This window comes from Plasmodium knowlesi (genome assembly GCF_000006355.2).
Source record: "Plasmodium knowlesi strain H genome assembly, chromosome: 7".
In the NCBI taxonomy this organism is placed as follows: domain Eukaryota; phylum Apicomplexa; class Aconoidasida; order Haemosporida; family Plasmodiidae; genus Plasmodium; species Plasmodium knowlesi.
Window position 1 is genome coordinate 861,240 of NC_011908.2, and position 26,288 is coordinate 887,527.

The following is a 26,288-nucleotide window of genomic DNA, read 5'->3' on the forward strand; positions in this document are numbered from 1 at the left end:
AATATGCCACGCCGTTTCCACGGTGTTCCCTCGCTGATTCTACCTATCCGCTTAAAAACGGTCTGACAGGTAAAGTTTCCTTACTGCTCAAGTACAATGCTATGCAATTTTTCTAACGGAACAACGCCAGTTTGTCGTTTCGCTATAACCCAGGGATGACGAACCAACCCAACTTTTGGCCACAAATGATGCGTACGCATAGTTATACAATGAGCATAGAAATGCGATTCACTTATTTGCATTTCCAACGTGGTGAGACTCGCTTATATTAAAAAAAAAAATGTCGAAAAAAAAAAATTCACGGAAAAAATTGACGTCCCAGGTATATGCAGCTAGCCGAAAAAAAAAAAAAAAAAAAAAAAAAAAAAAACGGAAAGGCGCAACAGAGTTCAACTGAACGTGGCGAGAGAATTTGCCAAATCTTTCATTCCAAAGTTGTTTTCCCTCCTTTTTTTCCTGTTCCTATTATTATATAATAAAAAAAGGAGACCCAACTTTCTGGCATGCCGAATTGGGAGTTTTTTCTTTTCCCTTTGCGTAGGGCATCAAGTAAAATGCGCATGTATGTACAATTACGCGTGTATGCACTGGTTCCTGTTATCCTTCGTGCATCCACATAAGTATAAACCATTCTCCCACGCGCCAGTTGTTGCATCCTATACTATCGTTTCATACGCGGCGTGTAGCAGTTCGTGGCGGCGAATGCGAAAGAAAATAACTTCGAAGGGGCCGATCAAAATAAGATCAGCATAATACCCCTAGGAAGGGATAAAAAAAAAAAAAAAAAAAAGAAAAGGCAAGTAAATTTCCCCGCGGAAAGTTTAACGTGAAGGACAAGTGGTGAATGTTATTAACCCGTTAAACGGCCGACGTAGAATTTTCTGAACATACTTAGGCTGTTGGTGCGTCGACTCGTGCAGAGCTCCGCGTACAAGATTACGTTCTGCCACGTGTACTGCGCCTTCCGCATTCCGCGCACCACAAAGACCACCACAAACGACCAGCACATCACCACACCCATCGCCTAAGCAAAATGTTCAACCTGAGTAGCCTATTGAAGGCGACCAATATCGCCAAGCCTGCAAGCGCCACCGCACAGAACAATGAAAATGCAGACAATAACGCGGATGGGGGAAGCGGCGAGGCCGTCAAAATTAAGATAATAAATATGAAAGAATACAAGACGAAGAAGTTCTTGGACGAAAGGAAAAATGTGAATGCATGGAGTGCTGCGAACGCGGGGGCGAAGAATCCTGCCAAGGAACCGAAGAAGAAACCTGAGAAGAAAAAGGCCGAGAAGAAGAAGGAAGAGCCGAAGAAGGAAGAACCGAAGAAGGACGAGGAGAAGAAGGATGTAGAGAAGAAGGATGAAGAGAAGAAGGACCAAGACAAAAAAGAAGAGCCCAAGAAGGATCCCAAAATTGAACCCCCCAAAAAGAAATTCGTGCCATCGGTACTAAAACAAAAGGAAGCTGCTATGGCCAAAGCCGTAAAAGAAGTGAAAAACGAAAAGGTAGAACTATTCCCGGATCTTCTTCAAGCAAAAAAATCAACCAAAACGGAGAAGGAGAAAAAAAAAAACCAACCACAAAAAAAAAATAAGAAAGAAAAAGCAGAAAAAAAAAAGCAAGAAGAGGAAGAGAATAATTTCCCTCCAATCGAGGAAATAGAAAAAATACACTTTAATATTTTTGACATTGTGGACATGAAGAAAGAGTATGAACGGATTATGAGAAATTCAGAAAAAGTAATGGAGAAGTATAAAAATAAGAAAAAATTTGACGACACCATGATTCTTTGTAATTAGTGGCTAGCTTTTTTCTTACCTGTTTTGGTTTTCTTAGAAAGGGGAGCAGAGGTTCCCAACTACACACACACACACACAAGAGGGTCATCCATACGTGTAGACGTAATAATGTGCCTCTTCATTAATCCTCTGTGTGGACTACCGTTAGGTGTTCCTTCCCGTACTTTTCTCTCAATTAAAAGTTTATCCTTGATATATATATATATATATATATATATATATATATATATATATATATATATATATATATATATTTATATATGTTCTTTTTTTAAAACCTCTTTTCTCCTTTTTCCATTTGCATTTTGCACAAGGCTTTAAGCATATAACATGTACAGTTTATCCACCAGACGTTTCTGCTATTTTGTAGAACTCCCCATATTTTATGCGTTTGTACAGATGCATGAATGTACACTCCCTGGCGTGCGTTCCTACCGATGTGCATATTGTAGGTAGTTTTCCCGATCCCAACTTCAAACTATGTGATACTTTGTATTAATTAAAAAGGAAAGGATATTCCACGATCACGGGAATTTGCCAAAAGTGCACAAAAAAGACAATGTTCTTTTTTTTTTTTTTTTTTTTTTTTTTTCCTATCCCTTCTCCTAAAGGGGAGAAATGCCCCTTATGTGAAAGGCGAACCAATATAAGCACAGCGACCCCTATTAAGAATAGCAATACTTATGACGGGACGAGGTGGAATGGAAGGAACTATATGTGTTTCTACCTAATATTCTCAGAGAGAGAAAAGCCACTTCTTCTGTGCACATCACAAGGAGGAAAATTTCCTTACTGTTCATAAAAGGGGAAATATAGAAAAAAAAAAAAAAAAAAAAAAATTAAGCTGCAGTCTTCGCGATAAATAATGTAAAAAATAATTGTTATATCGTCCTTCAACAAAGTGACTCATTCGTAGAGAGCTTGTTCCGTGTTCGTTTAAGCAGCAGACGCGGTCCATCACTCTCCATATGAAATCAAAATGAAGGCAAACATAGTGGAGAAAAAAAAGAAGAAAAAGTTGCAGGCAGTACTAGGGGAAGCCAAGGGGGGGGAGGGCGATGGGCTGGAAAATGAAAAGAGGAAAATGTCTATTCAAAATGGTGTATGTTTTTACAATACGTAAATGTGTGAGTAGACAACACGTGTGTACCTTCAGTGAATGAACATGCGGTATGGTCGCAACATCATGTGGTGCCCTCTTAGCCACATGCCTATTTCGTCCCATCTCCCAATTTCAGAAAAACGAAACCTTTACTCGATTTCTATTTCCAAAAAATCCAAGAGCATACGCGAACCTGGTTGAGTTTTCTTTTGCCAATGATGAGTTCACGTCGGTAGATCAAGTGGACCACACCGTCTTCCACCTAGACATGAAATCGTGAGGAAAGAAAATAAACAAACAAACGAATTAAAAAATGAGTAAAAAAAATGAATAACCACTTTGAGGGGAAACGCATTGTGAGTGCACATTCGAATGGATGGAGTGATAAAACTGTATTTTTTTTTTTATTTTTTTTTTTTTTCCTTTTTTTGCGCCAACCCAGATGCCTTGTGCAACGCGAGAGCGAAGATGGCAAGAAGCAGATAGAGTTGGTGAAAAAGAAAATAGAAAAGGCTAATTCCTTCACGGTTTTGAAAGACAACGGTGAGGCCTCCTGTTTGTGTGTTCCTTTTGCTAACAAGTTTTTTTTTTTCGCCCGTGAGATATACCTCCCCCCGCATCGAAAAAAAACCGATCCACCTTGTAAAATCCACCCCCAGATTACGTCTACCATAAGCCCAAGAACTGTTTCGATTACATCGATAGATACGCACAGACGGTCCCTGTCTCCTTCAAGTAAGCTTCCTTCCTATCGCAAAGATGGTGGCACATGCAACGAATGATCAATTGGTCCATGGTTATGTGGACAATGATAAATTTCCGCAATTAACGCGCACTTACATCTCTATAGGGACGAAGCGACAAAGACGGAACCGCAGGAAATAAACGAAATATGCGATACGGGTTCGTTGCGCACTGGGATAAACTGCACAGTGTGTGCTACCACACACATACGTGCACACACTCACATTTCTTTTTCTGAGTACATTTCTATGTATCCATTAATGCATATAATGTCTCTCCCCTCCCTTTTGTGGAGATTTAATCTGCGAACTACTATGAATACCTTCTGAACTTCCCTCCCAACTCAGTTTGCCAGTCGATAATCTACGATGCGTATTTGCAGGAGTTTCATAAAGTTTCCAACGAGGAAGACAAGGTATGTCGCGTATGAACAGGCGAGATAATGCTCTCCTCAGATAAGCATCATCGCTTGCACAACGCGGCGACTTCAAATTGGCATTTCCCCTCATCTGTAAAACAGGAAAAAGATAGATACAACGAAAACGCAAAAAATGAAGACGAGCGCGGGAAGAAATACGACTCAAATGCAAATTTCGGATTAGACGGAGGCTCTGATGTCGGTTCAAGGAATCTCTCCGACGATGCGAAACTTGCAACGGTTCTGTTTTCATCAGATAGCTCAAGTAATGATGGTTCTGATGCGATCAGTGAAGAAGACAGTGGGAGTGTGGAGAAAGATAGTTGGAAGAACTCCGGGGGGGAAGGTAGCGGAGATTACGATGTAGAGGCGGGGCAGCATGACCATGGGAGTTACGAACAGTTGGTTGAACAGAATGATAACCTTGACGATGAAGATGATGATGGGGACGATGGAAACAATGGCGATGGTCATGTAGATGTTTCCGTGGCGGTTAAGGTTGATCAGATGAAAGGAGAGGACGAAGAGGCGGGAGAATTGCCTAAGGAGGGTCACAACAAAGACGCCAATGGTGGAGCAGAAGGGAATGAAGAAGTGAACGACGGAACGCATACAAGCACAGTGGCAGAAGGCGAAAAAGTAGAAGAGGAAAGCCTTGAAAAGGGAAAGACAGATATGAAAGGGGTACCAAGAGGAAGAGGAAAAATTGGTGAAAAGAACAACACGCAACAAGTTCCCAGCAAACATGGAATGAAAAAAAAAAAAAAAAAAGAATCCATCAGTGGAAAACATGAACTATATTTTATTAACTACAAAGACATGAAGGAAAAGACACATAAGGAGTTGAACTTCATTTATAAAGATGGGAAAGTAAAAAAAAGTGATGAAAAAATTTTAGAAAAAAAAGTTTTTTTGAAAACATTAAAATTGATGGATAGAATATACAACAAAAATAATGAAGAGGAAATTTATTTAAGTTACAAAAACAAAATAAATAAAAATACTTTAACGAAATTGTGGATTTTCTCCATCCCTTTTTTTAATCAATTAGTTGTTACGGACATGAAATTTCATCCTTTCTATGAAGATTTATTTGCCATCTCATTTAAAAATAATGATATTAAAATCAATACAGGAATATTATGTTGCTTTACGTTCAAAAATACGAAAAATCCTGAACATATTTTGAAAACAGATTTCCCCATTTACTCCATTGAGTGGTCTGGAATTAACCATTCCGTCCTTATCATTGGATTGTCCAATGGAAACATATGTATTTATGATTTAAAAAAAAAAAAAAATGAAGGACTTATATTTGAAAGTAATATAAAAGAAATATATAACAGAGACATAATCTCACAGATTTATTTTGATAAAAAAAATAAATCTTTTTATTCCATTTCTTATGATGGGCATATGTTTTGTTGGAAGTACAATAACAAATTTACTGTTGGAGATAAATTGCTGACACTGAAAAAGGATTGGGATGAAGATTTCAAGGATCCTGTGAACTTTGTACACACGCAGTCTATCACATGTATCGATTTCAATCCCTTCCAGAAAAACCTCTTTCTCATTGGAACAACAACGGGGAAAATATATCTCTACTCTAGCACCTTTTCCGACAACCATCTTCGCCTCTACAATGAACACTGCATGTCGGTGAACTCCGTTTCTTACAACCCCTTCAAACGAGGAATCTTCATTTCGGCATCTTACGACTGGACCATTCGCATATGGGACCAGACACGCTCACGCTCGCTCCTCGTCTTGGACATTAAGGAGGTAAGCTGGGCAATAACGATAGCGGGCATGGACACTATTATAGTTGCCACCGCGCCAGTAGTTACGACATGGTTGCAATATCCTTGGGAGGATCCACCACAACTTCTTGTTACCATCACACCATAATCTCCTCCTCCCCCCCCTCCCCTTCTGCAGTGCGTGTACGATGCCCGATGGAGCCCTATTGTGTCGACATGCTTCTTTGTCATCAGCTCCGACAACCATGGTCACCTCCATATTTACGATTTAAGCGTAGACATAAACAAAGCTATCATCACGGAACTCATAACGAGAAAGAAAACGCTTCGCAAACTTTGTGTAAACAAATTTAACGAAATCATTCTGATTGGAGATGACAGTGGGCTCCTTCATTCTTACAAAGTGTCATATGCCTTTAATCCGTCGTATGTGGATTATCTGCGGGGCAAGCTGGGTCGCTCCTTTCAGATCCAAATGATGAATTCCTTTCTAACAAAGGTGCAGTAGAGTTGGGTAGAACGAACACTGTGCGATGTGTGGCATACACACGGATACAAAAGGATAACTTCGTTCGTCATCTCTCCCCCCTTCAGTTGTCTATTTTCTCTATGCGCTTTCATTCTCACTGGGGTTGTACTTCCTCCAGTGTAAACAAGTAGAATTTTTTTTTTTTTTTTTTTTTTTTATAAAACGCTTTTTCTCCTTTCTGCAGATAAAACATCACTGTCCTCGATACCTATCCCTTTTGTTCAACCGTAACATCTTATACACACCAATGCAGTTAAGAATTGTTCCCTCGTAAGGGAAAAGACCCCACATAATATTATAAAGAGAAAGAGATAAACTTGGTGAAAGTACACAACAGGTGCTCAGTATCATTACAGGTTTTCTCCATATATTAAAAGGTTCGAAATTCACTAGCGCGGTTTACGCGGAACTGTTCCCTTTTTCCCTTTTTTTCATCTCTCCATCATACTGCAAGTTATTTATTTTTTTTTTTTAAATGTCCACTCTGCACACACAGGGGTTCGTTATAACCGCGGTGTTGGGACAGCCGGGCGGACCAATCAATACACCCATTCGGATAAATTCACCAAATATTGTTTTTGCAAATGTAAAAAAAGAAAAAAAAAAAAAAATACTTCTCACTGCACACTTTTTCTGGTGCTTATCTTATGGGAAATGTCTCTAAAATCCGACCAAAGCGTTCTGGGGGTTAAGTTAAAAGGCGTAATACTTGCTCCAAACTGATTAACGCCTTAAAATGGCAGAGAACGAGCACACTGGCTAAATAATACGTGCCAACATAGGCTGAAGGAACAAGTGAGATGTTCTCAGCATGGGGTTAGAAAAGTACTGTGGAGTTCCCACCTCGCGACAACTACACTGTTCCAACGTAAGGGAGAAAAGAATATATATCAAGTGAAAATGCAAAATGTAAAAAAAACTGACACAACGGGGATCTCTGCATAAAGGAGGCCAAAAAAAAAAAAAAAGGAGCGAAGCGTTCACCTCGTGTGCTCCGCTAGAATGTTTTTTCTCGCCCAACCCCGTTCCAGTAATGCAAAAGGAAAATGACAATGCCTGGGCGTGCGCAAAGCAAGGGGAAGAAAAAAAGGAAAAGGAAAAAAAAAAAAAAAAAAAAAAAAAAAAAGAGAGAGAAAAAAAAGGGGAAGTTAAATAGATGGTATTTCAAATATAAAAAAAAAAAAAAAAAAAAAAAAAAAATAGCAAGGATGCCTTCCCCATTCGCAAGAATACAAATGCATGCCCTTTCCTTCCCTGCAAGGTAAGGCATAAAAATCCGAATGAAGCGAATAGCATTATTTCTTATGTGAACACAGCGCTTCGTTTGCAAAGGCGTGTAGGGCTGATCTCTCACAGGGCGTATTGAAGGACGACGCGAAAAAATGTATGAACTTAAAATATACGCACATGGTCTGGAAACCTTACGAATATAAGTGAGCATGCCTAAGCGTGATTAGCAAAACGCGCGTTTCTCAGTAGCACATATATACAGAGAATTTTCCAACAAGCATACTTCCTTTCATGGGAGCAAAGGAACTGTGATTTTCCCCCTCAATTGTGAACTTCATTTCCTCTTTTCCACGTACACCCACGTGGGCATAAAATAATATTACATACATATCATTTGAGGTTGGTTAATCCTGAACCCTGGGACACTGGCACCAGGAGTGATCTGCAAGTCTTGGCTCGCCACGACTCCCTTTTTTTTTTTTTTTTTCTTTTCTTTTCTTTATTTTCCCCGCTGACGTATCCGCCGGGAATTGAGGTACATATATATATATATACACACATATATACATATATTCTTACGTGGCGTGGGAAGATGGAGGAAGAGGGAAACATGAAAATAAAAATAAAAACCATCGACAACGAGGAATTTGAGCTGACCGTAAAAGGAGACACGAGCGCGGAGGAGATAAAAAATATTATTGCGGAAAGGAAAAGCGTGGACAAGCAGGATATTCGTTTGATTTACCAAGGGCAATGTCTAGCGAACGAAAAAAGTATCGCAGATTATAACATACAAAATGACCATATAATTCATTTGGTCCTGAGAAAAAAAGAAAATTCTGCCAGCCCGAATGATGAAAATGGAAACTCTGCAAATAGCGCAAATGCTCTGAATGGAAAGACCGACTCTACAAACACCAACGCAAATGCAAATGCAAGTGCAAACATATTTAGGAGCAACGACGGAAACGTAATGGCAGATCCCCTGAATATAAATTTCAGTTCGAATGTCCACCTGAACAGTAGCAGTGCCAATATTCCAAATGGAGGCACCGCCTCTAATATGCCTAATAGTACCGCCAACCCTAACGTGACATCCTCCTCCACCCCTGTGTACTTCACCCACATGAGGTTAACGAGGAATGACAACATGGATGGAGATCTCATGGGCCAGACAAATATATGTTCCTTGCTAAATGACATAATGAGTCAGGTAAATATTAACCCGAACATTATTTATGGCGCTGCGACAGCAGCTGCTACTGCGGCTGCGAATGCGACTGGGGCGGGTACCATGGGAAGTGGATTGGGAGGTGCCATGGGAAGTGGACTTGGCGGTGCCATGGGGAGTGGACTTGGCAGTGCCATGGGGAGTGGACTTGGCAGTGCCATGGGAAACGGAGAAAACATTTTCACCGCGGCGATGAGGACGGGCGGCATAAATGCCAACCCGAACGAATTTGTCACAGCGAGCTACGTGAACGGGGCGAATGATCAGAAGGCCGAGGCGGTGAGCGCGAAAGGTTGCGTGGAAACGGGGGCAGACGTTAAGAGTCAAGGCCGAAGTGGTACTAAAGGAGGAGAAAATGGTGGAGAGACACACGCAGGGGGGGAGCAGGCAGGACAGAGCAAAGGGGAATCCTCTTCGGATAACAGCCACACCAAGCACAAAGTAAACGAGGAAGATTACACAAAGGAGCAAAACAAAAAAATGAGGAAATTAAAAAAGAAGAGAAAAAATTATAACAAGGACATGAAAGTATCAAATAAGATTAAGAAAAATGGGAAGTACCATTTTAGTCATTCAAGTAAGGATGATAGCTCGTCCAGTAGCAGCCACTCCGGGTCGTCCCTCATGTCAGTCTACAGCACCATGAAGGATGAGGAGGAAAAGAAAAAGGCACTTAAGTTGAAGAAACATAGCAAAAAGAAAAAACTGAAAAATAAGCACATGAAGAAAAGCTACTATTCGAGTAGCTCTTCGTCCGAATCCTCCACAGATGGTCAACAGGAGGATGAGCAGGATGAAGATGACTATGATGACGATGACGCTGATGAGCTAGCCAAGAAGGAGAAGAAGTATCGAAAGAAGGAAAAAGAAAAGAAGAAGAGAAAAAAAAAGAGGTACCTTTTCGACCCCAATTTCCTCTACCACCAGAATTATATGTACCACCCGAACAGCATTAGCCACGCCAGGATAAATGATCACTTCAATCGGATATTCAAAGGAAGGAATGACATGAGGTTGGCACCGACGTATCCACCCTTTGTAATGGACCACGGGGGAAGAGGATCTCTAGGTACCCGTTTCTACGGAGAAAGCAGGAACAGCCTCAAGTATGGCAGAGATGACCTCAGCGACACGAACGAAAATGCAAACGGTACGAGCAACCACAACCTCATGGGCGATTTCGCCCAGCAGAAGGAGAGGAGGAAGAAGGCGTACAGCAGTAGCAAGGCTCTGTTCGGGAATATCGGCGCGCAGGACAATTTGGTGGATCTTCCAGGCAGCAACTTGAAGACGGGCGGCACAGGTAAGGCGACAAGCCACCCCCCGAGTGGGGACGGCTGTAGCGCAGATAGTGATCAAATAAGTGAAAGAAAAAAGTATCACTGTCGCGGTCTTCACCACCGCTGCAACCCCCTCCTCACAGGCGGACCGATGGACGAGCACAACTACCCACGCAGGGGATCCTACGCGAACATAGTGCCCCTGAGCGACATAGAAAGGAACAATGAGATAGTTCGCAACGACTCCATGAGAACGAACTCAAGAGTGGCCATAAACGAAGAAGAGGGTGCGCTCCTGTCAGACAACAACTCGCTATCTGCGAACGTAAGATCGATACAAATGTCAAGCGACAGACGAAATAGTACATTAGGGAGAAGTGATCTGAAATGTTTAAACGACGCAAACGACTCAGAACACAAAAACATGGAAGTGAACATACCATGGAGAGTAATAGAACAATTATTAGTTCTGCTAGAAGAAGAAACGGGATATCGGAGACCAGACTTATCCTCCTATATCAATTCCTACTACAACACCAACTCTATTTTTGTTTTCTTCTATCTCTTTGTCCACATCAACAATATAATTAACAGTATAATTATTCAATTTAATCATTCCAATTTTATGAATAACGATATTTCCATGTCTTCTTTCTCCAGAATAAGTATCATTCTATCCTTAGCATCAGTAGTTTTTTCTAGACTCTCCAATTTCTTCTTTGTTTTTTATGACAACTTCTATTGCAACAATTATGGACGAAGACACTACAGATATTCCGACCCGATCAATCATCAATTTCTCAGGGAGATAAGAAATCTATATTATTCTAATAATGAAAGAAATCCCCACTCCAATAGAAGCAGTAGGTTTTTTCAAAATGGCCTTTTCCCTAATGGCAACTACGCCACTGGAAATATGGATGCCTTTAACAATGACAGCGCATCTTACCTGCACAACGTTACAGATAATTATTACCCCTTACCTTATAATGATCTGAGGAATAGTACAAACAGAACAAACCTGCAACAAGAATTTGAAGATTATTATAAAAACTACCTCACTACAGTTAAGGGGAATAAGAATATGTTGTTGAAGAAAGAATTTCTTACGCATAAGGAGAGGAGTAACAATGCTGGTGAATGCTCTAAAATCAAGGAAGATGGTGTGAGTAGCAGTCGAGGAGTAGGCAAAGGAGACAAAGTAGTAGGCAATTCAAATCCACGTAGCGACAAAAACATCAGTACCAAATATAGGCAGTTTGGACAATGGAATGGTATCTCCAATCATGTTAGTAACCATTTAAACAATACCGGAAATGGCCACTCCAACAACCCCTTTTCGAATTTTCCCGGGCAGGGTAACAAGTCTCTTCTCTACCCCGGCCTTAAGGAAAGGAACCATGAAAAGGAGGCCCAAAAAAAACAGAAAGATGGTTCCAAAGCCCACACCCTGAAAAAGCAGCTTAAGGACGGCAACTCGTTCAAGGGCTATAGCAGCGCAGACGCTAATGAAAGCAGCAGCAATAGTGGAGCAGGTAAGAATGGGTCAGGTGCTCCTCCTACCCCATGCATACGTACATGCATACATATATACATACGTACATATATACGTATATACATATATATATATATATAAACCCCCGTCAGTGGCACTTGCGCCGGCGTTGCTTCCACCATGGAGAAAACTAGCCCAATTGGTTAACCTCCCCTCCCCCCCTCCAACCGCAGGCAACGCAAGGAACGCAGGAAATGCAGAAAAGATGGGAAACTCGGGAGAGGGTGGTCCTCTGAACCACATCCTCAGCGACCTGATTAAAAACAAAGATGAGGAAATGGAAAACGGAAAAATGGCTAGTAACCGCAGCCACCCAAGAAGTGTACAACACGAAGATGAAGCAAAAGGAGACGCCCTAAATGCAACCAATAGTAACTTCGCCTCCTGTGATAGTAACATGGATGATATGTACGATGTGTCAGACGATGGAAAAGATAAGGAGGTCGCCAACGTGAAGGATAACCCTAAGGAAGAAGATAAAGATGAAAAACATACTGACAATGGGAAAGACAACCATCCTACCGCCATCCCTGAGAAAGAGAATCCAACAGACAAGCACACTACTCCACAGGGCAAAAAGGAAACACAACAAATAGTAGCACAACCTGGTGACCTAAGAAAAGGCACAGACAGCAGGACGGACAACTCCACGTCTGTTGACATTAGGAACCCCCCCCCTGTTGTGAACAATACCCCCCCTATGCCCAACATGAATTTTTCGAACATTTTAAATTGTGTGCAGAGTCAATTGTCCGGGGGAGGTAGTAGTGCACAGATGGAGCCCCCTCGAGATAAGGTAACATATGAGTGTGCATTTCTGTTTGAACATATACAAAACTGATTAAGTGTATGTCTATGTGTTTACTTCCATGGAAAAGATGTGCCTGCACATGCCTGTATTTCCCCCTTATCAATAATAGTTTGAAGGAATGCCTGAGGAAGTGAAGAACAGATATAAAACATGGGTGGAAAATACACAGATATTCTCCGGACAGGTAACAAAACCGTTTTTACGCTTTTCGCGCATTTCCCGTTTTTCGCGCGCTTTCTTTTACAGAAAGAAGGATTAAGGAAATATTCTTTTCCTTTTTTTTTCCTCCCTCCTGCAGATGATTAAAATTTGCAGAAATAAGCGCCCGTTAAGCAACGCATACATTGGGAATGGCTCATCCAAGGATCAAATATCATTCAGCAATTTGTTGCCTTTTATGTAAGTTTGCACAACTTCACGGAGACAATTTTGCACAAAACTTTATGCGTACGATTTTTCACACACTTTTCTCCATGTCACCCATCTCGCAGCTGGAAAAGGAATATGAGCACGATAAACTTGGATATGAACCTGGAACTATCGGACGTAAGAAAAAAAAAAAAAAAGAAGAAAAAGAAGAAAAAGCAGAAAAAACAGAACAAATCCTTTTTTCATTTAATTTTTCCAGGGGTTATACATACGCCCATTTTTGTACACATTAAAACCGGTATATTACATTACATTACATTACATTACTTTTTTTTTTTTTTTTTTTTTTTTTTTTCCCTTTTGCAACAGGACCTGCTAAACGCCTTCGACATGCACGTACTCGATTTTGTAAAAAAGTCCATCAAAAATAACGAAGACTATAAGTTGGAAAAATTTAAATATCCAAGTAAGTGAGAAATGGAGGAATACAACCCCTACCCAAAGGGTACTTCCCCTGGGATGCAAAAGCGATATTATTACAAAAAAAAAAAAAAAAAAATGGCTTAACGTATGTTAAATATGCTAATGGGTGATCTTTTCGATACTTTTCTTTCTGTCGTTGCTTGTCTGTTCATTTTTCCCTTTACGCATTTTATCGTTTGCTCATGTGCTCATTTGGACATAATTTGCTTTATCTTAATTTTTTTTTTTTCCCACATAGCCCTCTCCCTGTGCGAAAAACTGTTTGAAGAAATGGAAAAGAAGGATAAGTAAATCCAACAGGTGTAAATCGGAAGTAACTCCCCCCCTTGTGTTTTGCATTTCGCAAATTTGTATTTTTTTTACATTAGTTTTTTCTTTTTTCTTTTATTTTTCTCAACTCCCGTTTCCATACATACATCGAACATACGCACGATATGCAAGATGCTGGAAACTTAACGGACCATGCACATATCTTAGCGAACTTAAAACAAACTCCAAAGAGTTTTTTTTTTTTTTTTTTTTTTTTTTTTTAAGTTATGCGCAAGGAAGTAAGATATAAAAAACAACGTTACCATAACTGTCGCATAATCTCCGACATGTTTGCATTCCCAACGTATGTCATTTTGGGAAGGCCTCACTTTTTTTCCCCCCTGTGTGTGTAGTGAAGGTAGAGAGAACACATTCTCACTTTATATTTTGACGAAGAAAAAGAGGGGGGTATATACATAGGGTGCAGGGAATCTGGCCCCTGCTGTGTGCAAACCATCTCTGTACCCGGAAAGTAACGGATAAAACGGATGTATAGCACGACGCGTATATGGACAATGGAATTTGCCTCCCTAAATATCAAAACATCGGTTGCGCATGAGGAAAAAATGAAAAAAGATAATTTGGGTTACAGGATGGACATGCCAACGGGGGGCGTGTACCGGTCAGTGCACACTAGGGGTAATACGATGGAATATATTGCCCTCCCTTGGTTGCTCTGCATGTACCGTGCATTCTTGTGGTACCTTCCTTTCACTCCCCACCCCTGCTGTTGATCCTCAGTTGAGCGGCGTAGGGGAGAAAACCCCCCCACGGACCCCCCACGGAAAAGGGGTTCGCCTTCAGCGTCCCAAAATTTCTTTGGGGGGATTTCCAGAGCAAATATACTCCAGTCGGACAAAGGTGTATACACGAAAATCTATTCTTAACCGGAGGTATGGGAATTCTGATCATTTCCCTTTTATTGACATTGTTAGACTCGCCCTCCTTCTATTCACTATTATGCCACTTACAATATATACGATTTGAACATAATGGTTGACAAGGCGTCACCCAAGTAAGAAAGGGGGAGAAAGTGGAAAAAAAATTGGCACTCCCCCCCCCTCCACCACCAAATCATCCATAAAATCATTCCATTTTGATACTTTCGCTTGTAAAGGCTAACCTATATTGTACCCTTCATTCCAAACTAGATGCTGCATACAGCGGCCGAGACGTGAGGAAATATGTAATAGAAAATGTGGAGGGCACCCTCACTATTTGTGAATTCCTCGGGGCGAACCGTCCGAGTGTTGCGCGTAGATACGACCGATCCATTGTTTTCCGCAGCTTTTACACTTTCCTGTCCTGTAGTCCTGGGTGTGATCGCTTCCCCCCACTAGGCATAGCCCTGCATTGCGGCAAAAAAAAGGCGCACCCATTCGGGGAGAACGCCGTAAAAAGGAAAGGACGAATTGGGCGAATGGGTCGCCTACTTCAGATCAGCCCCGGGGTGTAATGACCCACATGGATGACTACTCAAAACTGATCCATTCGAACGGGCGGCGGAACATAATATACGAAATATTCACCCAAGAAAAAAAAAAAAAAAAAAAAAAAAAAAAAAAAGGAAAAAAAAAAAAAAAAAAAAAAGAAGAAAAAAAAAAAAAAGAGACTTCCTAGTTGCACAAAAATACATGTAAATCGTGCTATATTAAATTCATTTTGTAAATTGCGCATGCAGAGAGGGAGTGGGGGGGAAAATGCAAATTTTCTCATAGCACTTTTTTTCCTTGTGCCGCATAACGTCGGTTCCCTTTCACGACAGAAAAAAATATATATATGTATATATAATATATAAATAAAAGAAAAAATATAAAAAAATAATATAGGAAAAAAAATAAAAAAAGCGCACAAAATTTTATAATATATGTTCGCAAAACTGCAGGCAAAATGCTAAACGCGTAAAAATTAAATCCACAAAGTTCTTTTCTCACGCATTCTTTGCAAAACATCTTCCATTGTTCCAGCATTCGATTATATGCCATCAGTCGTTTAAGCGATTGTTCCATCGTGTTATCACTCCATCGTTTTATCGTTCTATCGTTTTATCGTTATATCGTTCTATCATTTTATCGTTATATCATTTTATCGTTATATCATTTTATCGTTATATCATTTTATCGTTATATCATTTTATCGTTTCGCGGTTCCATTTTTTCCAAACACGTAGGCGACACTTTGTGTCACTTTTTAAAGTTTTTTATTTTCCCATTTTCGAGCGGCAACGTATTATTGTCGTGGGCATTGCGGAAATAAAAAAAAACGAAGCAGGAAGCTAACAAAAGAATAAACAAGCGAATAAAAAAACAAACGAACAAACATATGAACAAACAAATGAACAAACGAACAAACCAACCTCATATATTCCAAACAATTAAAACGTAGAGGTCACGCCCTTGCATTATGCATTTATGTAGCCATACCATACTTGTACATATTTTATATGCAGCATAATAATAAAAAAATATATATATATATATAATATATAAAGGATTTTTACGGCACACTTAAATAAGGAAAAATCCTTATTACGAAAACGAATCAGCAGGAAAAAGCAGATAAACAGTTCCTCTCCTTCCAAGCGAGAAGGGAAAATTTTTGTTCTCGTTTTTTTTTTTTCAGCGTACGAGTAGTTATTATTACTCAATAGTTTGTTTATCTGAACATCAATTTGTGTGCGGCCTTGTTGATCCTTTTTTTTTTTTTTTTTTCTGTTCTTGTTTCTTTTACGCTCGTTTTGCTTTTTCCCTTTTGTGTTATATTGAGGAAGGCTGTGTTATTAACTGGGTTGTCGGAATTCTACCACGTTTTGTCATTAGGCAGGTGTTTGAACACAGGGTTGAGCGTACGTTGGAGCGCCCCACACCAGAATCGATAAGCTGTTTTCATCATCCACAAGGAGCTACAGAGGAGCCTTTATCATCTATAATCACCTTCCAGCAGTCTTAACCTGCAAAGCACGACTTGAGAAAAAAATGAACCACCTCAAAATAAAGCGAGGTAATTTTCTGTTCACGTCGGAGTCAGTGAACGAGGGACACCCGGACAAAGTCTGCGACCAAATTTCGGATGCCATTTTAGACGCGTGCCTGAGGGAAGACCCAGAGAGCAAAGTGGCCTGTGAAGTATGCGCGAAGAAAAACTTCATTTTTATCCTTGGAGAAATAACAACGAAAGCTAGAGTTGATTACGACAAGGTAGCTAGAGATGTTTTGAAGCACATAGGATATGACGATGAAAGTAAAGGATTGGATTATAAAACTGCAGATATCAAAATATATATTGATGAGCAATCCCCCGATATTGCTCAATGTGTACATGAAAATAAGAAGCCAGAATTAATAGGTGCTGGAGATCAAGGAATTATGTTTGGTTATGCCACTGATGAAGCAGAAAATTATATGCCACTGACACATCACTACGCTACCTTATTAGGAAAACGATTAACAGAAGTGAGAAAGCTAGGTATACTTCCTTATTTAGGACCAGATGGAAAGACACAAATAACGATAGAGTATAAAAATAAAGGAAATTTTGGTGGACATATGGAACCTTTACGTGTACATACCATTCTGATTTCCACACAACATTCAGAAAATATAAAATATGAGCAATTGAAGTCTGACTTGATAGAAAACGTAGTGAAGTATGTTATCCCTGAGAAGATGCTTGATGAGGAGACTCTATACTATCTGAACCCATCAGGAAAATTTGTTCTTGGAGGACCTGCGGCAGATGCAGGGTTAACTGGAAGGAAAATTATTTGTGATACGTATGGAGGTTGGGGTGCTCATGGAGGAGGTGCTTTTTCAGGAAAAGACCCATCCAAAGTGGATCGTTCAGCTGCATACTACTTACGTTATATTGCAAAATCCTTGGTTGCGAATAAATTCTGTAGGAGGGTCTTAGTACAGGCATCCTACTCCATTGGAATTGCAAATCCCATTTCGTTGAATGTCAATTCGTATGGAACAGCCAGTACAGGATATACGGATTATGATTTGGAGCAAATTATTTTGCGAAATTTCGATTTGAGACCTGGATTCATCATAGAGGAGCTAAAATTAAAGGAACCCATTTTTTCCAATACATCTGCTTATGGACATTTTGGAAGAAGTGATAATTCATTCACTTGGGAGAAGATAAAAGACCTTACCCATGAGAAGAACGTTCTGAAGAATTGAGTCTTGTGTAGGTAATTCTAGTGGAAGCTCTGCGAGGAGGATGAGACTGCATGAAAAATACAGGGGTGGACCGATTTTACAGGGGGGGGGGAGATCATCGGGGGAAACATACAGACATATCCCTCTGATGGAGATACCCTTTATCCCTCCGACCACCCAACATATAATAACATAAAAAAAAAAAAAAAAAAGAATAATAATAAATCACGCAGTTATCCGTAGAAAAGTAAACCCCCTTTAATTACGGTTATCCATTTAGACACTCGCCGGGAAATAAGCGAGGACAAAAACATTTTGACGAACACAAGTTGCGCGTGTGTTTTCCCACATTCTATCATTTTCAATCATCTCCTATAATTAATAAGATTGGAAATTTCATCTATTTTCTCACCACAAATGAATTGGTATTTTTCAGTGGTGCAAATTTGGTACTTCCCTCGCGTGCCCTGTGCTTTTGTATTTGTACGTGTGTGTGAGCACCAAGAGTACGCTTGTGTGTATACTGCTATCATCGCCACCTATACGTACCTGCATCTTTATTCGTCCAAATCGAATTCAGCACAAGTACGCTTAATCAAGCATCTTTTCATTTTGCACCCCTTTTTTTTTTTTTTTTTTTTTATTATTATTATTTCCCCCTTTCACCTTTAATTAACACATGCGCGTATGTACGTATGTATGCGTGTATGCATGTATATACGTACGTTACGTATGTACATATGCGAATGTATATGTACATACGTGTTTCCACTCATAAGGAAAAAAAGAAAGAAGAAAGAAAATGAATCCCTTATGTTTTTGTTTTCGTTGTATTCCCTAAAAATGTAATAACATTTGTGCTAGTAACAATTGTAGCATCAGCATATGTTGTTGTATTTTTTGTAACTTCCACTTTTGCCTTTTTTTACCTTCACCATTGCCCCTTCGTTCACTTGTTTTCCCTCCTATCAATTAGTGTTCATTTCGTTAGAGTTTCGTGCGTGCGTCTGTGTGTGTTTATGCATATATGTGTGCATATTTGTGTGCGTGTTTGTGTGTGTGTTTGTGTGTAGGTATGCCCATGTGCCTACGTGCACCGGGAATAATGCGACCCATTCGACATGCGCATAGGCACATGAGTAGTCGCAGAAATGACACTTAAATGAACTTATAAATAGGCTCGCAAGTGAGCGCATAAATAATCACATTAATGAGTGTATAAATAAGCACCAAGATTAGGGCATAAATTGGCTCATAAAAAGCACATGGGTTCGGAGCACCGGTATAGGCGAGTCCTCCTGGTCTGTGGTTGAATGTTAGTCTCCATCAAAAAGAAAGGCCTCATTGTTAGACATCGTTCTGTACATACACTAGATTTTTTCTTTTTCTTTTTCTTTTTTCACCTGAACGGTTCATACAGTTAGCTATTTTTTTTTTTTTTTCTTCTTTTTTTTTGAGCTTCATCGAAAGCGAGGCAGAATATCACCTGACCATATAGCACCTCTTGGGTGGATAATTATTTGCATTGACTACGAAGTTGCGGAAACACAATTTACCGCTCATTCAGGAAGGGCTATATATACTGCTCTTATTTGGCTCCATTTGTCTGCTCTCTTTCCTCCTCCTCTTTTCCAATTTGTCTCCAAGGTCGGGACTACGTCGTTTGTCCTACCCCCAAAGATTCCAAATAAATACGAAACCGCAAGGATGGCGAGACGGGGTCTACTTCTTCTCTTTACATTGTTCTGTTTGTCTCATTTTGCAAAATGTAAAGTATCCAATGGAGGGTACGAATATCTGCATAGCAGATTCCTCCAGAGTAAAATTAACGTCCTCACGTGGTTAACCAACGTGTACGTAAAAAAGAATGCCTTATCTGTTTAAGGAGAAATCTTCAAAAAAAAAAGGGGCTCTCTCATGATGAAGCACATAACGGAAAGTAGACATACCCAGCTGTTCAGACCGTTTGGATCTTAAACAATATGGTTCGACGTCATGTTGTCTTCCCTTTCGTATTTCCCTCTTTTCCTCCTGCACAGAATATATCCATCCGAAACGCCCAAATATTTTAAGAAGCATTTGGATTACCGTAAAGGAAAAGAAAAAATGGCCATTTCGGCGAGTGACAGAAAAATGCCGATTTTTCTTCTCACCCGATTGAATCAAAAAGTCAGTTCTCCTTCATGCATGTTCATACTTTCATTTTTTTTTTTTTTTTTTTTTTTTTGTTCAACCTAGGAGGGTAGGTGTACAAAAGAGGAACATCCGAGAAAAGCACTGCAGTAGAGAAGTGTCTACCTTAGCCTAAGCTAAAATAATATAGCAAAAGTAAAAGCAACAAGAACAAAAAAAAAATTACAAAAATTAATATCCCTATGTCATTTCCGAATACACTTTGACTCTCCCACCAAGATGTCGTGAATATTTCTCGAAGCCAACTTATGATCCAGTTGATCTGAGTAAAGGACTACACAAAACAAATGCGCATGATATGTGTTTCATAGAAGGATCCACCTGTATACGTATAATTTGTAAACGAATTCAGAAATCTCATATATAACCCCCCTTCTACCCCTTATGTGTATCCCCTTTTTTTTCTTTTTCCAGATAGTCAATGGCTCCAAACGGACAACTGGCAGATGGATAACCAGAAGGCAATAATAGAATACAAGGGGAAGGACACCTACAGAGAATCAGTAATGAATATTATTCCTTACGTGAAGTATCTATATTACGCGTATGCTTATGTGTGCATATGTGAGGAGATGAGTGTAGACTTACTCCCATTTCTGCTCCTACTAATAAAAAAAACTTTATCTTCCCTTTAGAAACATCCTTTTCCCTTTGGATGGCTAGACAACAGGTTACTTCTCCCCCTAACTGTGCATACACCAAATGTAGTCGAATACAAGTGACTATGGGTAGTGAACACCCCGTTGAAATAAGCCCACTTGTGCATTTTTTTTTTTTTTTTTTTTTTTTGTCTTTACAATTGCGCTAATAACTGCAGGATGAGCACCCGAACGTCTCTGATCAAGAGAGACTTCTTCTGCAAGGTGAGCAGAAGAAAGTGCACTTCTTTGGAGCGCCTCGAGTTCATGTGGAATGTTCGATCGATCGACTTACGCTTCATTACACCCATGCATGAACGCTCATACATACACTGACTTGTGCATGCATCTGTGTTAGAAAACCATAGCCCAACTAGAGGTTCAAATGAACGACGCGCAATCCTGCGGGTTAATTTTCCGCATCGTTGGGGAGCGTAATTACTGGGGGCTGCTAATAGACAATAAGGTTTTAAAACTCGTTCGCGTCAGAGAGGGCGAGTTGTTGGTTCTCAAGGGTAAGAAAGGGGTGCACATGTGCAATTGCGCATGCTATATGTGCATACCTGTTGAGGTGACCCTTCGTCGATCTATCCGGGAAGGATCACTTCCTATCATGCTTTCTAACATTACCTACATAAGATAAAACATATGTATGCACCTCGCCTCCACCCCTTTTCCAATTCCCAACTTAGAATTCAAGGAACTGAAGATTAAAAAGGACGAATGGTACGTACTATTTGCTCAAGAAGTGATAAAGGATATAAAAATTAAGGCGGGAAAGTATGGAGACCTATCTGTTGACTATCTCAGGAAAAGCGAAGACGAGTCGGAATACAGCACAGCTAAGCAGGTACATCTGAGCGAACATGTAGTTATATAGATGACTACCGTGTGGTCCGTCTCTCTCATCCGTTGACAGTGCTATTGTAGCGATGATATTTTATCCTTTCTGCTAATGTGTGCATGCTTGTTGCTCATTTGTACAACCAATTGGGGCGGAAAAAAAGATGGGGGGCTGTACAATCTCCTTCATGGTACTCTTCCACGCCGACCTTTCCCCCTCTACATCTGCACACACTTAAACTTCCACAGGGTGCGTTTGGACTCTTAGCGAACAAGGGGAATTGCAAATTTAGGAACATCGTAATGATCAGTGATAACGCGGTCCAGTCGCCTCGCTGATTTGTACAAGTTACCTCAGTGCATTATTTCATTGACCGCCTGACCGACCTCTTCTCTTTCTAACTGCTTCGTCCACCACATCGGCAGGTGCTACGGGGGAAGAAGTGGAGCACAGAGTATGAGAAGCTGAAAAATGGAACCCCTCCGCTTTTGTACAACCTGGAAGAAATAGAGTCCCTATATGAAAATTTTAAAGGTTCATTTTGAGGGCCTAATTTTGGGAGTTATAAAAGGGGGCATACCATAATTGACATCCTACATGGCAACGAACCGCACGTAACTGCAGTGGTTTTACATGGGGAGAACTGTAGAGCGGGTTCTTCACTTTCTTCCGTTTTCCTTTGTAACTTCCTTTCCGCGGAGACGTTATGTATGTCAAAATGTTTTTTTTCCTATAAGGTATATCCTCTTTCTTGCCCATCTTACAGATTGGTGTCCCCAGGCGTCCTTATGTGAGAAGAGTAAATACGAAAATATGAATGTTTAAATGGCCTACGCATGAGGGGGGGGGTGCACATGTTGGATTTTATGATGCACAGGCGTAGTCGTTTTTTTTTTTTTTTTTTTTTTTTCCGCTTTGGCTTAACTTTGTTTAGCTAGTTCGAAGCTCACTTGTCGTTCTTCTTCTTAAATTCGGAAATGTTAGTGACCGATGAGGGGTTACCTCTCAGCGAAAACATGTAAACGGGAAAACCATGCGTCTGTAGCTGCATGTGTGGAAGCGCTACTCTTGCCCCCTCTTTGCTAAGTGGGATTCTTGCTCTTTCGTGTGTTTTTCTCCTGGTGGGCAGGTCTAGCACAGGGCAATCTTTTCTCCTACTTCCTTTTGCGTCCAAAACTTACACTACATGGAGCAGGGCGTGGTGAGTCTCTTCATCGACTTCTTCGACTCATACTCCTACAACATCGTGCACTACCTGCGCAAGGTGAACGGTGCGGAGCCGATAGTCGTGCATCCAGGGGAGATAAGCATTAAAGATTTTCTGACCAAATATTATCATCAAGTGGACAATGTAGTAATCTCCCCAGGGTATGGGAACCCTCAAAAGGGGGAAAGTAGCAGAAACGATCTAATAGCAGGGATATTGCAGAGGAAGATCGACATTCCGATCTTGGGCATATGCTTTGGGCATCAATTAATTTGCCACCTCTATGGGTGTAAAATAAAAAAAGTAAAGAACATGTTTCATGGAGACACGAATATAATTAATATATGTAAGTACGAAAATGCAGCTAGCGATTTGTTTGAAAATGTGAAAGACGGGTTCAAAGCGACATGTTACAACTCTCTAAAGGTGAGCAAAAGGGTGACCGATCCATTGAGGATTACTTGCTATTCGCTTTGTGCAAATGAGTTCATAGTTATGGGAACGCAACATAAAGAACTCCCATATTACACAGTCCAATATCACCCTGAGTCCATTGAAAGTGATTTCAGTAACACATTTTTTGAAAATTTTAAAAAGATTACACTGAAACGAGGGGGTGGGCGTAGAGGTAGACAAGCCACTGTCAACCTTGCGGAGCACCAACTGTGGAGTAAATACACGCAGGATGGAATTTGTTTGGACCTTCTTCAAAATGGACAGAGACAGAAGGCATGGAAAATAAAACTGGTAAAACTCTCAGGGGTGCAGAAGTTGCGTAATTTCTCGCATGCCATTTTTAAAGCCATTTGTTACGATCCAAATGATATTTCTTTTTGGCTCGACAGTAACTTGGAAGTTTCGGATCCCCCTCTAGGGGGTTATTGCACCAAAGGGGGGATTGAACACGATGGAGATGCCAATACGGATAGAAGTGGTACGGACACTAATCACTTAAATAGTAATGGCCTACATGATAGATGCAGATTCTCCTACATGGGAAATGCCAAAGGGCGCTTAAGCGAACTGTTAGAGTATTACTACGCAGAGGATGCGGGAGGACACCAAATGAAAGGCACAATCCTTCAGTTAAGGAAAGAAACAAACGAGGAGGCGTATCGAGTAACGTACTATAGTGAGGATCCAAGCAACTGTCTGGTCCATTACATGAGAGAGAGAATAAATCTATTTAAAGATAACTACAATATCCATTTGGAGGAGATAAAAATGGATAAGTGCGATGGAGCCTTCAGTGCGGGAAGAACAAGGCGTGGTGAGAACAGTGTGAATTGCTCCACGGGGGATGACGAGGAAGACGAAGCAGATGAAGAAGGAGGAGGAAATGTTCACCCTGATTGTTATCCCTACGAAGGATACCTTTCCAAAGGAACGATCGAAGAGGACCAGTTCTTGAAACATAAAGATTCCTGCCTCCTGGGTTACTTTGGCTTCTTTACATACGAATATAATTTCGAGACCATGAATTTTTTGTATAAAAAAAAGTGGAAAAATCGTGCCGAGGATAGGGATTCGAAGAATGCCATCCCAATTTCTCTTTTTATTTTCCCTCAGAATTTTATCTCTCTCGATTTGGTTAGTAATAATATTTACTTAATTTCTCTGGAACCAGAGGAGGCCTATTTTAAGTCTCCTTTGGGACACTCCCCTCCCTTTTGGAGTAACCAAGATGTGCAGGATATCCTGCAGTACAATGCCAGATGGAATGAAGAAGCTATTCAACAAATTATGAAAATTGTTCAGACAAAACGAGAATATTACCAAGACGGTCAAGTTTCCTCCATATGCATGTCCCCGGTGTGTTTGACACACGATGAGGAGTTGCCGAATGCAAGGAATGTAGACCAGAACAAAATTGTATTTTCTCCACTGGTAGGTAAAGATGAATATATGGAAAATGTAAAACGGTGCAAAGAATATATTGAGAATGGGCATTCGTATGAACTTTGCTTAACAACCCAATTTATGGGTCATTACTCCATATCCAATGGTAATGCACCTTCTGTAGATTTTCTAAACATGTACTTGCATGTAAGGGATGTGAATAAAGTTGCTTACAGTTGTTACATTCACTATTGCAGACAACTCCACGCCGCATCAGTACCCACCCAAGTAAGTACCAACCCCGTGGTCGACACACAATTGCAATTTACAATCATGAGCTTCAGTCCGGAGGAATTCCTTCGAAAGGATAAGGAGAATATCCTCTTTAGCAAACCAATCAAAGGCACAACAAGGAGAGGAAAAACAAATGAAGAAGATGAAAAAATGAAAGGGAAATTGCTCAATAGTAAAAAAGACAAAGCCGAGAATCTCATGATTGTAGATCTCACGACAAACGACTTCCACAGGATTTGCAAAACTGATACCGTTCGTGTTAATCAACTGTTTCACATTGAGAGTTATGCTTATGTCCATCAAATGGTTTCCGAAATATGTGGAAGGCTTCCCCCTGGAAAAACCTTTGCAGATGCCATTGTCAATGTTTTTCCAGGCGGTTCCATGACGGGTGCGCCCAAGCCCATATCTATCTCTCTTTTGCAAAGGTGGGGCGGAACACCGCAACTGCGCAGGTGCTAACATAAAAGTGAGCACCGCGCCATACATTTCGAGGTTTCCCATACATATTGTCACCCCTTTTCCGATCACACGCTCACATGTCTGTGTCCACACTTCATCATCACACTCCCTCCCCTCACCGCACAGCATAGAAAAAGCCCCCCGGGGGGTTTACTCTGGATCCATTGGGTTCATCTCCGTGCAGGGAAATTTTATCCTTAACATCGTCATTCGAACGGCCTTGGTGCAAAACAATACGGTAAGATGACATGCGTGAAAATGTGGCCCCAAGTACACACACCATTTAACTGTGCCCAATTTGCATTAACCGACTTTTTTTTTTTTTTTTTTTTTTTTTTTTTTTCTTCCTCTCCCCTATTTGGCAGATCTCCATCGGGGCCGGTGGTGCTGTCACCATAAAAAGTGATGAGACGGAGGAGTACAACGAAATGCTCCTTAAGTTTATGAGCGTGGCCAGGCCAATTTGGTAAGTTTTTCCATGTGTAGGATAAAGGCACATCTTCTATACGCCTATGGAAGGCGTATCCCTTTAGCCTTTACATACAATATTCCGTGAGGAAATATTTTGAGCAAGGGGGTTCAAGGAGAAAGGCGTATATTTCTAGGCCAATTTTTGTGCAAATATTTTTTCCCATTTATTAATCACCACCTTTTTTTTTTTTTTTTTCCTGTCCAGCTCCTACCTGATGGAACAGCACAACGTTCATGTGGAATACAAACTTTAGACACATACGTTTTTTTTTTTTTTTTTTTTTTTTTTTTTTTTTTTTCTATTACTCCACTTTTTCACTTACCGCAATAGGAAAAGAAAAAGAATGAGAAAGTTTCTTTTTTTTTTTTGGTCCCTTTATATGTATAGCTGTACTTGGGAGTGGGCTTCTAGCCTTTTTGCCACCTGACTCGGGGCGAATGTAAGTAGCACATGTAATATATGATGTGTACGCATATGCTGGAGTTCTTAGGCGCCCACCGTGCACGCAGTCCCTCATGTATATCCAAATGATCAGCGTTTTTTTT

At 40.4% G+C, this 26,288-nt stretch overlaps 6 protein-coding genes across 6 annotated transcripts; all 6 read left to right on the forward strand.

The window, feature by feature from the left end:
- Positions 1-1,033: 1,033 nt before the first annotated feature.
- Positions 1,034-1,807, forward strand: PKNH_0719900 (conserved Plasmodium protein, unknown function; the record flags this gene model as incomplete). Its single annotated transcript, XM_002258454.1, has 1 exon — positions 1,034-1,807. The coding sequence occupies one exon, from the start codon at positions 1,034-1,036 to the stop codon at positions 1,805-1,807; it is 774 nt and encodes a 257-aa protein (XP_002258490.1).
- A 979-nt stretch (positions 1,808-2,786) lies between these two features.
- On the forward strand, positions 2,787-6,342 carry PKNH_0720000 (dynein intermediate chain, putative; the record flags this gene model as incomplete). The annotated part of the gene is made up of 8 exons (XM_002258455.1): positions 2,787-2,909; positions 3,046-3,185; positions 3,352-3,452; positions 3,569-3,644; positions 3,760-3,812; positions 4,001-4,068; positions 4,174-5,856; positions 6,013-6,342. 8 exons carry the CDS (start codon positions 2,787-2,789, stop codon positions 6,340-6,342), a joined length of 2,574 nt encoding a protein of 857 aa, XP_002258491.1.
- A 1,843-nt stretch (positions 6,343-8,185) lies between these two features.
- Positions 8,186-13,613, forward strand: PKNH_0720100 (ubiquitin-like protein, putative; the record flags this gene model as incomplete). The annotated part of the gene is made up of 7 exons (XM_039113934.1): positions 8,186-11,639; positions 11,833-12,455; positions 12,580-12,654; positions 12,769-12,869; positions 12,962-13,016; positions 13,209-13,305; positions 13,561-13,613. 7 exons carry the CDS (start codon positions 8,186-8,188, stop codon positions 13,611-13,613), a joined length of 4,458 nt encoding a protein of 1,485 aa, XP_038969572.1.
- Positions 13,614-16,606: 2,993 nt separating this feature from the next.
- PKNH_0720200 (S-adenosylmethionine synthetase, putative) lies at positions 16,607-17,815 on the forward strand (the record flags this gene model as incomplete). The annotated part of the gene is made up of 1 exon (XM_002258457.1): positions 16,607-17,815. One exon carries the CDS (start codon positions 16,607-16,609, stop codon positions 17,813-17,815), a length of 1,209 nt encoding a protein of 402 aa, XP_002258493.1.
- A 1,686-nt stretch (positions 17,816-19,501) lies between these two features.
- On the forward strand, positions 19,502-22,294 carry PKNH_0720300 (conserved protein, unknown function; the record flags this gene model as incomplete). Its single annotated transcript, XM_039113935.1, has 12 exons — positions 19,502-19,647; positions 19,834-19,883; positions 20,033-20,036; positions 20,207-20,253; positions 20,402-20,490; positions 20,623-20,657; positions 20,805-20,850; positions 20,984-21,140; positions 21,318-21,475; positions 21,718-21,768; positions 21,895-22,003; positions 22,236-22,294. The coding sequence occupies 12 exons, from the start codon at positions 19,502-19,504 to the stop codon at positions 22,292-22,294; spliced, it is 951 nt and encodes a 316-aa protein (XP_038969573.1).
- A 361-nt stretch (positions 22,295-22,655) lies between these two features.
- PKNH_0720400 (para-aminobenzoic acid synthetase, putative) lies at positions 22,656-25,996 on the forward strand (the record flags this gene model as incomplete). Its single annotated transcript, XM_039113936.1, has 4 exons — positions 22,656-25,237; positions 25,398-25,509; positions 25,637-25,737; positions 25,948-25,996. 4 exons carry the CDS (start codon positions 22,656-22,658, stop codon positions 25,994-25,996), a joined length of 2,844 nt encoding a protein of 947 aa, XP_038969574.1.
- Positions 25,997-26,288: the final 292 nt, after the last annotated feature.